At 33.8% G+C, this 13,321-nt stretch overlaps 1 protein-coding gene across 2 annotated transcripts; it reads right to left on the minus strand.

The window, feature by feature from the left end:
* Positions 1-9,475: 9,475 nt before the first annotated feature.
* On the minus strand, positions 9,476-12,459 carry LOC117933020 (putative disease resistance protein RGA1). 2 transcript variants are annotated; one of them, XM_034854365.1, is made up of 3 exons: positions 12,298-12,459; positions 11,875-12,146; positions 9,476-9,642 (listed from the first exon to the last, which is right to left on the minus strand). In XM_034854365.1, the coding sequence occupies exons 1-3, from the start codon at positions 12,335-12,337 to the stop codon at positions 9,625-9,627; spliced, it is 330 nt and encodes a 109-aa protein (XP_034710256.1). In that variant the 5' UTR covers positions 12,338-12,459; the 3' UTR covers positions 9,476-9,624. The 2 variants fall into 2 exon arrangements, 1 of the variants encoding a protein (XP_034710256.1); XR_004654274.1 differs by lacking the exons at positions 11,875-12,146; positions 12,298-12,459 and adding an exon at positions 9,732-11,427.
* Between the last annotated feature and the right edge of the window lie 862 nt (positions 12,460-13,321).

The raw sequence follows: 13,321 nt of genomic DNA on the forward strand, positions 1-13,321 counted from the left end.
AGAGTTTGATCATCATGCCACTTGAAATTTTTTGAAGTGATCAGCATGATGTTGTAAATTATAGTACTGTTTATTTTTATTTTTCTCTCATTCATTGCTAAGGGACTAGCAATATGTTGGTTGGGGGGAGTGATTACTACTCAAAAAGTGTTATTTTATAGTTTGTAATTAACTCTTTTAAACACTTTTGAGCAGTAGTTATTACCTTTTAACTCAATTGACATGTTAAGGACCCTTGCAATTGTTTCTAATCAAATTGTGTTAAGTTTTGGTGTTTTTGATAGCTTTTTTATCACCAAAGCAATCCAAGATTGAGGGAGAGCTCTATATAATCCATGGCAAAGCAAATAGAAGCTCATTTACATGAAGAATCCAAGCTTTAGAGCTTCGTAGTCCTTTTCCAAAGCCAAATCAAGAATGCAAGGAGGAAAAACAGAGAGACAAATCTAACATGAAGAAATTAAAGAGGAGAGCAGCTTCAGGACACATTTCGAGCACTTCTTGGAGTCCATTTTATACACACAATATATCGTTTCGAAGCTTGGGAAGTCAGGAGTCCATCGCTTCAAACGGTGTGCAAATCGGAGCTGAAATAAAGAAGTTATGGCCATTGAAAGACAACCGCACCAAGCTGAAAGATGATTTCGCAAGTTGCAAAATCACAAATTCAACTTGCGAAATCAAAGTCCAACTTGCGAAATGGACACTTTCAACTTGTGAAATTTTCACAATTCATGTTTCAACTTGCGAAATCCACCTGTGTGATCCCAGATATTTGTGACCGACTCTGCTATATATTTTTTTTTTTCAGATATTTGTTGTTTAAATCCCTATTTTCTCATTGTAATCCACCAATCATAGGATTTCTTAGTTAGGAAGTAAGAAGAAAGTGTGAATAACATTTCTATGTAATCTATTGTAATTTTCTTTTAAAGATATCTCGGGAGTTTTTTCTCAGAGACCAACTTTTGTATAGTTTTGAAGAAAGTAATACACAGAGCTTTGCTCTGCCTTACCTACTCATTTTGATTGTATTTTTCTCACTTGCCAAACAAACTCTGAGGATGTTTTCCCAGAGGATGAGTGGCTAGGCTTTTTTTTTTCTTGGAGTAAAGGAAGCTGGGTAAGGTTCCGAATGCAAAAAATGGAAGTTTTGTTGTTTTAGTTTTTAATGAAGAGAAAGTGTGACCCATTAATGGTTTTTATCTTTTTAGTTAACTTAAAATGCCTTAAAATCACCTGGGCCAACACTTGGTAAGGCAAGTGAACTCCGTCCATTGAGTTACACTAGTTTATCTCTTGCAAGCCTTTGGGAGGTGGTTTAAAGGTAGGATTTTCTAGAATAGCCAACACTTAGTAAGCTTTTGGACTCTAAGGAGACATCCATTAGTTATCTTTTGCGAGCTTTTAACAGGTAATCCAAGGTTAAGGATCACTTTGAATGGCCAATACAAGGTGAGAGGTATGAACCATTGCAAGATGATTCAGTGATAGGGAATTAGTGTTTGAATCCATTAAGAGAAAGCATCTGTACCACACCGGTTTGGGAAATAACTCTATGTTAAATCCCCAATACGAGGAAAAGATTCAAGTGACCAGAATTCTCTTTTTGTATAAGGAACCTGAGCCCAGTGATCTAAAAACTCCAAGAAACACTTTTCTTTGTAAGTAATTTCCATTACTTTATTATTGGTTTCACTTAAAAACCAACCTTTCCAAACATCTTTATGTTTTTTTTTAAAGCTAACCTTGAAAAGAAAAAGCACCAATTCGGTTTTGAACTAATATCAGTTGTAATTTGAAAACCCAACCTAGTGAACGATCCTAGAGCCACTATGCTATGCTAGCTAATGCTACCCTAGTACATGGTGAAATAGGTTTATAAATTTTGTTGATTACTCTCGTCTGAGGACCGAAATCAAGGCACACCAGTTGATTGAACACCAATCAATAGGACATACACCAGTTGGGCACGAATCAGATGGTTTCTAGAATCGTTCGATCGATAGCTTGAAACAAATAATTTTTCACCTTCAAGTCTTTCAGCTTCATCTCATCAAGCTTCTTCTGTTGCACCTCTGTCAATACTGCTCCGCTTTCTGGCTCAACATAACCAGTCTCCACAAGACTCCAGTACTCCTTAGATCTTAAAAAAATTTCCATCAACATGCTCCAATGATCGTAATGACCATCAAATCGAGGAATAGTAGGTTGCACAAAATTCCATTCAGTTGTCATCTCTCTTGCTGCTACAAATTACAAAAGTTGCTGCTTTGAACCTGGCTCTGATACCAGAATGTTGTGAATTAAAACTGAATGGAAGAAAACTGGGAAAAATCCACATCTATTGATCAACAACCTTAGCTAATAAAATAGCCTTACAATAACTAATTGATAAGAAAAACAGCCCACGTTTTACACTAACAAATAACGTGGTAAAGAGTAGAGAATAAGTTAAAGCTGAAAACTACCCTACTTATAAAACTACCCTGCTTAATAGGGATTATTAAAACAAAAAAAAAAAAACAATAAAAAAACTTAAATCTTGACACCCTCACTTAAACTAACTGCTAACAACAATTAGTTTACATCTGGAACTTCACAAACACCCATCAACTCTCTCAGCTTCATAAACATGTTAAGCTTGAGAGGCTTAGTCATCATGTCTGCAATCTGATCTTGTGTACCACAATGAACTAATTCCACTACTCCTTCTTTAGTAAGATCACGCAGAAAATGAAAGCGAACATCTATGTGTTTGCTTCGTCCATGCATCACTGGATTCTTTGATAATTTAATTGTTGAACTATTGTCACAAAACACAGTAGTACAATTACCTTGTGTATGACTGAGCTTCTCCAAGATTCTCCTCATCCAAATAGCTTGACATGCACAGGATGTTGCGGCTATGAATTTAGCTTCAGTTGTGGAGAGTGAAACAACAGGCTGCTTTCTAAAGGACCAAGACATAGCTCCGGAACTCAACATGAATACATACCCCGATGTGCTTTTCCTATCCTCCAAATCACCGACATAGTCACTATCAGTAAAGACAACCAATTTATCATTCCCTCCCTTCTTGTAGAAGATCCCAAGATTTGTTGTGCCTCTCAAATATCTTAACACCCTCTTTGCAGTCTGTAAGTGAAGCTCAGTTGGTTGCCCCATGTATCTACTAACATTAAGTCAGGTCGAGTTGCTGTTAGATACATGAGACTCCCTACCATTTGCTTGAAGAATGTTGCATCAACCTTGACTCCATTTTCGTCTTTGAAGACTTTAAAACTTGTAACAATCGGACTATGGATAGAATTGCTCTCCTCCATCCCAAATCTTTTCAACACATCTAAGGCATATTTCTTTTTACTGATGTAAATGCCATCAGTCTTCTGCAACACTTCAAATCCAAGAAAATACCTTATCTTTCCCAAATCAGTCATATCGAACTCACGCATCATAGAGCTCTTAAACTCATAAAACATTGATTCATCATTTCCAGTAAAAATGAGGTCATCAACATACAAAATCAAAATTAAAATTTTACCTCCTTTGCTTGTTTTGATGAATAAGGTATGCTCACTGTGGCACCTCTCAAATCCTTCATTCACAAAGTGTGCTTCTATACGACTAAACCAAGCTCGAGGAGCTTGTTTGAGTCCGTATAAAGCTTTCTTCAGTTTGTACACCTTGTGCGGATTATCCTTTTGCTCATAGCCTCTTGGTTGCTCAGCAAACACCTCTTCACTTAGCTCTCCATGAAGAAAGGCTAATTTCACATCTAGTTGGTAAATTGTCCAATTCCTTTGAGCTGTAAGTGCAATAATCATTCGAACTATATCCATCCTTGCCACCGACGCAAAAACCTCTATGTAATCAACCCCATGTTGTTGGTAGATCGGAGGGTTGGTCGTGTCCATCAACTCCCCTTGTGTTCGTCGTGGGCGCTTGGGTGAATGCACTATAAGGTTAGGGTATGCACCTTTCCTAACAGCAATTGCTTTTAGGAGAGTTGGTAGCGCCTGAGATCCTACAAGTGGTATTAGAGCCAAGGTCACGGGTTCGAACCCCAAGGGTGTCGCTGGGGGGGGGGGAGATTGTTGGCAAATCAGAGGGTTAGCCATGTCCATCAACTTGTTGGCAGATCGAAGGGTTGGTTGTGTCCATCAACTCCCTTTGTGTTCGCCGTGGGCGCTTGGGTGAATGCACTATAAGGCTAGGGTATGCGCCTTTCCTAACAACAATTGCTTTTAGGAGAGTTGGTAGCGCCTGAGGTCCTACATAAAGGTTGAGAAGGGATTGCCTTGATTTTGAGTGCTGCGTGGGTACCTTCATGGCCAGCCACTTTGATAGACACTATTGTAGCAAGTGCAGTCTTGCCTATGTTTACCAGCAGGAAGGATGGAGGGTATGGGTCTTGTGATTTCAAGGAAGTTTGGATTCTCATATGGCACGAGCAAAGGAGATGGGATAAAGCTCTCGTTCCTGCCAGCATCCTTCTATCTTTGGGTTTCATTCTCTCTATCTTTGACATCATTTAGCATGGCCACCTTTTGCATAGCCACCTTTGGGCCACGTGTCACTCTCCAAATTCCATCTTTCGATTTTAAAAATAATCCCCTAATCCCTTTTTGCAAATAGTTTTCCAATTTTTAGTTCTTCCAATAATCTTCATTCTTCATACGCTTATCCCTCCTTAGAATTTTAAGTCAGCAAAATCCTATTTTTCACATTTGTCTATTTAATTATTATTATTTTCATTATTATTATTATTATTATTATTATTATTATTATTATTATTATTATTTTATTTATTTATTCATTCCTTTTTTAAAAAAATAAAAAAATAAAATTCCATTTTTCAACAATTCCACAAAATTCTGATCTCCAAATTTAATTTCTAATTTCCGAAATTCCAATTTTCGCAATTACTTATCCAATCATTATTATTTCCATTATTACTATCATTCCGTTTATTTGTTTATTCACTTATTCATTTATTTAAAATTCTTTCTCCAAATGATTCTTCAAATTTTCAATTTCTAAACTCAATTTTCAATTTTCACAATTATTTATTTAATTATTATTATTTTCGTTATTACTATTATTCCGTTTATTTATTTATTCACTTATCCATTTATTTAAAACTCCATTTCTAAGTAATTATTCAAATTTCCAATTCTTGAATTCAATTTCTAGTTTTCACAATTATTTATCTAATCATTATTATTTTTGTTATTGTCATTATTCCGTTTATTTATTCATTCACGTATTCTGTTGATCACTTTTATTCCTGTTATCAGTATTACTTTAATTATTTATTTATTTATTTATTCATTTGTTTAAAATTTCATTTCTAAATAATTCTTCAAATTTCCAATCTCTAAATTCAATTTCCAATTTTCACAGTTATTTATCTAATCATTATTACTTACGCTATTATTATTATTATTCCATTCATTTATTTAAAATTTCATCTCTGAATAACCCCCCAAAATTCCAGTTTTCACATTTATTGATTGATTGATTTATTTATTTTTATTATTATTATTATTATTATTATTATTATTATTAGTATTAGTATTATTAGCATTTTATTTGTTTATTTTCAAAAGAATTCCACCTTCAACTCGAACGATTTACAAAGATTCCAATTTATATAATTAAATTTTCACAGTTTCTGCTTCTCAAATAATTTTCAATTCCGGTTTCTTTCAAATTTAATCTCCAAGTTTCCGATCCTCAAATTTAATTCCCGAAACTTCAATTTTCAAACAATCCTTGAGACTCCAATTTTCAAATAAATTTCGAAAATCCAATTTTCTCTTTAACAGTTTTAAGTTCACTCTTGTTTCCAAATAATCTTCTGTTCTTCTCGATTCTCAATAAGCACGAAGACAATTTTCATAATTCTAGACTAATGGAACTTGTGAGATTAATTCATGCGAGATCGATTGGGCTTTGGTGGGACCCAACATATGTGATTTTCTCATTGACTGTTTGATTGATATACTTGATTGGTTTGCCTCATTCTGTGACCATGCACGCGGTTATTCTGTATTCGTGCACTAACCTTGTCTTTTATGATAGCGCTCAGCTTGTGACTAAGGTATGCCTTGTACCCGATAGTGTTTATTAATTTATTTGTTATCATGCGTGTCTTATTTTCATACATTTGATTACTATTCAGTATCCATGTTTAATCAATCAATTATCATGCTTGCTACATCTTATTTAGTAGAAACCTGTTTTTAGGGACTTAGAGGGGTGCTACGGTTTTTACCATACCTTCCCAATAAGTATCCTGACCCCCGGACCCGACTCGGTTTTTCACAAACCTGTTTTTCCTTTAGGAGTCACACTTAGGGTTTTTCTTTCTTATTTTGTTTTCCCTTTAAAAATAAAACAAAAATAAGTGGCGACTCCAATTCATTTTCTAAAGAAATAAATCATTCTCAAATAAAAAGCGAGTTTCACCATCAAGTGGGAACACATCGTGCGAAATGCGGGGTCCACACTAGTTTTCTATGTTCAATTCCCATATGCTTAATTAAGACAATCAAGGTTGAATCATATAATTTTTTTAATTTTCCACTCAATTAATTGCAAAGGTCTCTGGACTAGAGAAAAAAACCTCCAACTTGTGTTTTAACACTTTATATTCAAATTTCACTCATCTAATTTTATTTAAATTTTCCAATAGTTGATTGGTGACATAATTAGATCCAAAAGCACCACAGCTACTAAAGAGGCAGAAATCACTTCGAATGTGCAAAAAAATCTTTCAATAATTTCACTTACTTATAACTGATTTCCAGACCTGTTTTTAAAATTTTGAATCATAAACATCATTATTGAATGTGCTTTACAGAAAACGCACGTGTATAGGATAAGAAAATTAGAAAGAAAAAAAAGAAAAAAAAAATTAAATGAATAAATTATTTTTATATGTTATTTTAAATTTATTTTATTTATTTTAACCTTTTGATATAAAAATTAAATAATTTAAAAATAAATAAAGTTATAATTAATTTTAATTATATATATTTTTTTTCATAAAATAACCATGAAAAAAATATTTTTTGGAACCTAAGCATTACCCAAAAAAAAAAAAGTCTCAAAGGATTTAAAAATTATTGTGCAATCTTTTGTGGCTGACTGTTGAGCAACCAGAATAAGTACCATTGCTCCCTTCCTCAATGAGGTATTACACCCCACTAAATTTAGGCGCATTGCACTGCAAAGGCCCTGAAAGACGTAGACCGAACTGCTTCTAACTCTAAATTGTAGTATTAGATTAAGAATTTTATATTTTGGAAGAAGGAAAAGAATATTTTCTTTAGAAATGGATACCCATAAAAAATCATTAAATTTATGATAATTTATGAAAAATCAATTAAAAGCATCCAATTTTGAAGTAATTTAAATTTTAGAATTTAGACTGAATTACCACGAGGTAATGGCTAATGAGTGCTTTTCTTTTTTAACTTTTGATAGTTATAAATATGATACATAGCAGGGAGTTTTGAAAAAAATACCACAATTAAAAATACATAGCAGAGTTGGTGAGTAATAACTGATTGCTTAAAGAAAATAAAAGCTTACAGGTAGAGTAGGTGAGTAATAACGGATTGCTTAATGAAAATGAAAGCAATGGGTATATCAATTTTTCCATTAGCTCGAGACTTTAAATTTGTGTAGACTTTGTCGGCATACACAGACAATAAAAGGTTGCAACCTCTCATTTTCACTCACTTCTCATTTTGTCTGCTTACATGCTGCCCACCCTTAGGCTAGGTTTGGTCGTGGGAAATTAAATTTTGAGGAAAAATATAAGTGAAAGGAAATGGAGGAAAAAAAAAATAGGATGAAGAAAATGAAAAAAAAAAAAGTTTGAAGTTAATAAATTATTATTTTTATTATATAGAGATTAAATAATTTAAATATAAATAAATTTTTAATTGATTTTAATTATATTTTATTTTTTTATATATTTTTATAATGAAATTAAATATAAAAACTATTTTTTTAATAATTTTTTCTTTCTTTAATATTTTGTGAATCAAATATAACTTTAATATTTGGTGAAAAAGTATGCCTTTTAATAAAACAAAATACCTTAGAAAAAAACCCTCAATCAACTGCTACTCTACTATCATAATTTAATATTTTCAAATTTTCTTTTAAAATTACAATTGTAAACTAAAATTTTAATTTTTTTAATGTTAAAAATGGACTTATAAACATTGGCACAAAATGAAATCTAAGGATTCTTTTGAATCCATTGCACATACAAATTTCATAAAGTCTTGTAAAAATAGACAATATTATAAAAAAAAAAAAAATATGCATATTTAAGCCCAAAACCCAAACAAAATATGAAAATTAAGATGAAGGATATTGTCCTTCATTAATCCCTAAAATACCCTTAACCCTTACATAGTACAAGTGAGTGTGAATTTCAATTTTTTTGTGTTTTTTTTTCTTTTCTATTCCCTATTAAGTATTACTTATTTCTAACTTTTTTTTTTTTTTTTTCCAATCTATATTTCTATTTTATGTCAAATAAAAAGCAATAATGTTTTTTTGTTTTTCATTTTTAAAGATATTGAATCTTTTTGCTCCTATTATAAGCAATGATAAAAAATTTAGGATTTTTCATCCAAATATTTTTTATCTTTTTGTTTTTATCTTATAGTTTAATTTTCATTTTTTATTTTAAATTTATATTATCCTTTCATTTATATTTTTCTCTTATTTTTAATTATTTTTTTATATTTTCTACATTAACCATATTTTAAAAATTTTAAAAATTGACTATCAGTTCACTTTGCAGGATAATGAACGTGCCTTCTTTGATTCAGCAGACTGGGCATTATGCAAGGTATTTGCCCCAAAAAAAACTAAAACAAATTCTTCTTTTTTGATTTGGATAGACATCAATCTTCATATAATTCAGAGCAAAGTTCCCCTTTACCTCAAAAGATTTGCTAGTGATTATCGTAAACTTGAATCTAGGACTGAATATAATAAACATAGGGATAGATAGTTGCCCATTTCTTGAACTTGATCTCAAATACCTTTTCTCCCCTTCCCCTGAACAGCAAGGTGCAGGAATGAACCAAAAATCAACAGTGGCCGTAGAGACATTGCGCCCAAAGTTACAGGTATTAAATGGAACACCAATACAATCCCAACCTATCTCGATCTGTTCCATAGTTTATGATGAGTTGATTGTTTATGTAATCAAATCAAACCGACAATATGCAGAGATGAAGCTTTTATTTATGCCTTTTGAGGTCATGACTGTGGAACAATGAAGCCAAGTCTTGGGCTTTCAAAACCACCTTAAGTAGAAAAGAAAATAAAAAATCAATCACCTCGTTTCTTTGGGCTGCACAAGTCCACTTCCATCAATTCAAAACAAAATGATACCAAGTAAAATATTGAAGAGAAGTGGCTTAACCTTTATATTTAGGGAAAATAAATAGATTCCAGACTTTTGTTCAATAACACTCCCCCAATTGATGAAATTACATAAATGAATAAACTGCTTTTACTTGAAAGGCAAAAAGAAGAAAAGGAAAAAAGAATGTGTCTTGCGCAAATCCATGTTAGGCTTCATCATCACTCTGAGTGGATCTCCTGAAACAGGAATTAGGGAATTGTCAGGACACTATAAATAATTAAGATATATTAATTAGTTAAAGGTTGTGCATGAGAGATTTTTATACCTTGCTTAATTTTCTGGTGTTTTGATGCCATCAATATATATCTTTGAGACATGAGAGATTTTATGCCAATCTTCCCCTGTCGTTTTCTTGCATCTTTAAGCCAATTGAGGGCATTCTTCAATCACAAGTCTGTCAAGGGATGTGAGGTTGCGCATCCACTCTGGCAATGCCTCCAACTTTGGTAATTTTCCAAGCAACAAAACTCGTAGATTCCCGAGCCTTGGAACGTGGTCTTCCCCATTTCCATCCAGTGAATTAAGCCTTTCGCAATCAAAAATCACGAGACGCTCTAACGAGGGCAGTTGTTTCATGCTAGGTGCCAAAATCTGCAAACTCCTACAACCGTCAATAACCAATGACCGAAGGGCAGTGAGGCTTTGCGTCCCTTGAAGCAGAAATTCTAGATTTTCACATTTGAAAATCCTTAAAATACAAAGAGATTCCAGGCGTCCTATCCCTATCAAAGCCCTTTGTTTCATGGTGATCCCTAATTGCCTCAAACTGATGAGGTTCCCAAACTCCTTGGGCAGATTCTCGAATCCCTCACATCCTTGAAGCAACAACGTTTGCAGATGAAACAACTTGCATACTGAATTTGGAAGTTTCTTTATCTTCTTATTCCACATGAGGTTGAGAAGTCTGAGATGCTTTAGATTACTGATAGAATTTGGCAATGTGTCAAAGTTTGAACCCGATAAATCTAGCGTCTTAATGCATTTGAACTTTGAGATGCAAGCTTTAAGAAATGGTTCACCACGTGATGTCTCCCATACAAAGGGGAAATAAATTGTACGAATGTCGTTAAGCTCACCAACAACTCTTAAGATTTCTTTCTCATCCAAATCATAACTAAATGACACATGGCGAACCATTCTAGAGACAGTTTGGCTTACACAATCTATGACAGTGCACTCAGTTTGTGATATGAATGATGCAAGATCATGCATCAGATCATGCATTTTAAATGTAAAATAATAATGACGATCTTCAAAGTCTTGAAAGAAGGATCTCGATAACATTTCTTTAATATATCTGTTTCCGATGTCGTCCAACTCTTGCTTCTTTTTGGATGATTCAATGAGCCCTTGTGCGCTCCACATGTCAACCAATTGTTCATTAGTAAGCACACGATCCTTGGGAAAATTTGAGCAGTATGCAAAGCAACATTTTAAGTAAGAGGGCAATTGTTCATAACTCAACCTTAAAGCAGGTAAAATATCACCTTCCTTTTGTTCTAATTTCCATATGTCATTATCTCTCACATATAGCCAATCCCTTGGCTCAAATTTTGAGAAAAGTAGGCTCCCCAAAGTCCTTGCCGCCAAAGGAACTCCATTACACTTCTTTACAATGTCGTCCCCAATTTTTACAAAGTTTGGATGTTGTTTCTCTTGCCCTTCATCAAATGCCCATTTTAGAAACACAGACAGACAATCGTCATGGGGAAGACCCTCTAAAATATATGCTTGAACAGTGCCCATGATCGAAGCCACCGGATGACCCCGCGTTGTTACAACAATTTTATTGCCCTTTGCACCATTCATTAACAAAGTTTTGAGTTCAATCCATTTTTGGCGATCCTCATTCCACATATCATCCAAGACGAGAAAAAAATTTTCATTTCCTAGAGTAGTACGAAGAACAGTTTGTGATTGCTCCAGATTCAATTCATTATACTTTAACAAACCAGTACCACTCCCCCTTCCACAGTAGTTTTGATTGAATTAATAATATCTATAATCACCTTTTTCATATCAAAGTCATCGGAGACACAAACCCATATTCTTTTCTTAAAATGCCCAACTACCCACGGATCATTATACACTAGTTTAGCAAGAGTAGTCTTTCCAAGACCTCCAAGACCAACTATGGGAATGACTGAAATACGCTCATCATCATCACTTGAATTCATCAAAAGCTCTAAAACTTTTTCTTTATCCTTATCTCTTCCGATAACATCGGAAGCATGCACAAATGAGTGGGTCTCCCTGTACACCATAGGAGCCCTCTCCATACAAGTCTGTAGATTGAATTGAGCCCTATCTGCTGCAATGCCATCCAACCTCTCCCTCACCTCCTTGATTCTATGGCCCATTTTAAAGCTAAATGGAAGCGGATTTGAAGATGAAAAGAAGCCAAGTACCTTTGTTTTAAGGCTGCCATGACTCACCACTTGGCGCTGCAAAGCTTGGTACCGAAATTCATCGAGCACATCTTCCACATCATAGCACACATGTTTGAGCTTTCCCAACCAATCACGTAGCTGTCGATCCTTCCACTGCTTCTCCTCAGCATCCAGGAGGATGGATTTGATAGCGGTTAAGGTGGCTTCCAGCTTTTGCAGTTCAGTCTTGACGCCCCATGCTAAGCCAATTTCTTGGAGAGTGACAGAGCCTATCTTCCCCAGAACGTTGTCTGCGATGCTAAACAAAAACGATTCAGCCATGGTGTTGAAGTTGTTGATGACTGCTCACTGCAATGCTAAACAAGATAAATGAGATGTTCAGAAATCATCTTTGTAAATTTAGAAAATGGTATGGGTTCAATAATTCAAACTGGGCCCTACCACCACCACCCTCTCTTTGATTAGGACTGAGGGGTATCATGCCAAGTTGTCATGCAGTTTGGGTCCACAGCCTTTAAAAGTTAAAACATGCCATGTGCTCCCGATGATTCCTTCAAAGTCTTCCTCGAATGCCCTGCACCTTTATAAATGATTCCTTCAAAGCTTTACTTTATGTTTTTAAAAATACTTTCAAAATTATAATTTTCTATATTTTAAAAAGGAAAAAAACAAGCAACATGTATCAAACATCAACTAAATTTAAGCTTTTATCTCCTCATTGGCTATTTGAAGCTTCAAATGAATGCTTTAGCATTTGTTTTTTTCCTTCCATAACTCTTGTGATCACTTTCCCCTGATTCCTCTATCCTCACTTGAACACACATTAATGCTCTAAAAAAAAAAAGATTTAGCATGTATTCAAGTTGAAATGATATGATTAACACTCAAAAGTAGTGATAAAATCCATATTTTTTAAGTAAAAAAATAATTTTTCATCTCCCATATGCATCAATTTATCAAGTAAAAGAAAATCATGCTAAAGATATTTAGGTCTTGTTTGGTAATTGTTTTCGAAAATGTTAGAACATTGAGTCTTATTTATATGTTGATAATTTTGTTTCAATTTATGTTTGATCAAAGTTTTTTTAGATAATGACTAGCTCTCAATGAATGGTTTCTCTAAATTGAGATCAATTAGACTAATTAATCAATTATGACCCTTGGACTTAAGTTCGCTCAAGTCACTTAAGCCAAAACGAAGCCTATAAATACCGTCTTTACTCTTACATTCACTATCCTCTCTCATATATTCCAGAGAGAGAATCATAGCCTCCACCCTCCCATATTTCCACCATTTGAGTGCTAAGTTTCAAGGACAAATCATCAAGTAGAATATTACTGAGTTTTCAAGACCATCTACGGATTTGCAACAATCTTCACCAATAGGAGTTGATCAAGGACATCTTGATCTTAGTAAGCACACTAAACCTGTAACCTAGATGCAAAAAATTGATACTAGTAAGAA

The sequence above is a fragment of the Vitis riparia genome, chromosome 16 (genome assembly GCF_004353265.1).
Source record: "Vitis riparia cultivar Riparia Gloire de Montpellier isolate 1030 chromosome 16, EGFV_Vit.rip_1.0, whole genome shotgun sequence".
Lineage (NCBI taxonomy): Eukaryota > Viridiplantae > Streptophyta > Magnoliopsida > Vitales > Vitaceae > Vitis > Vitis riparia.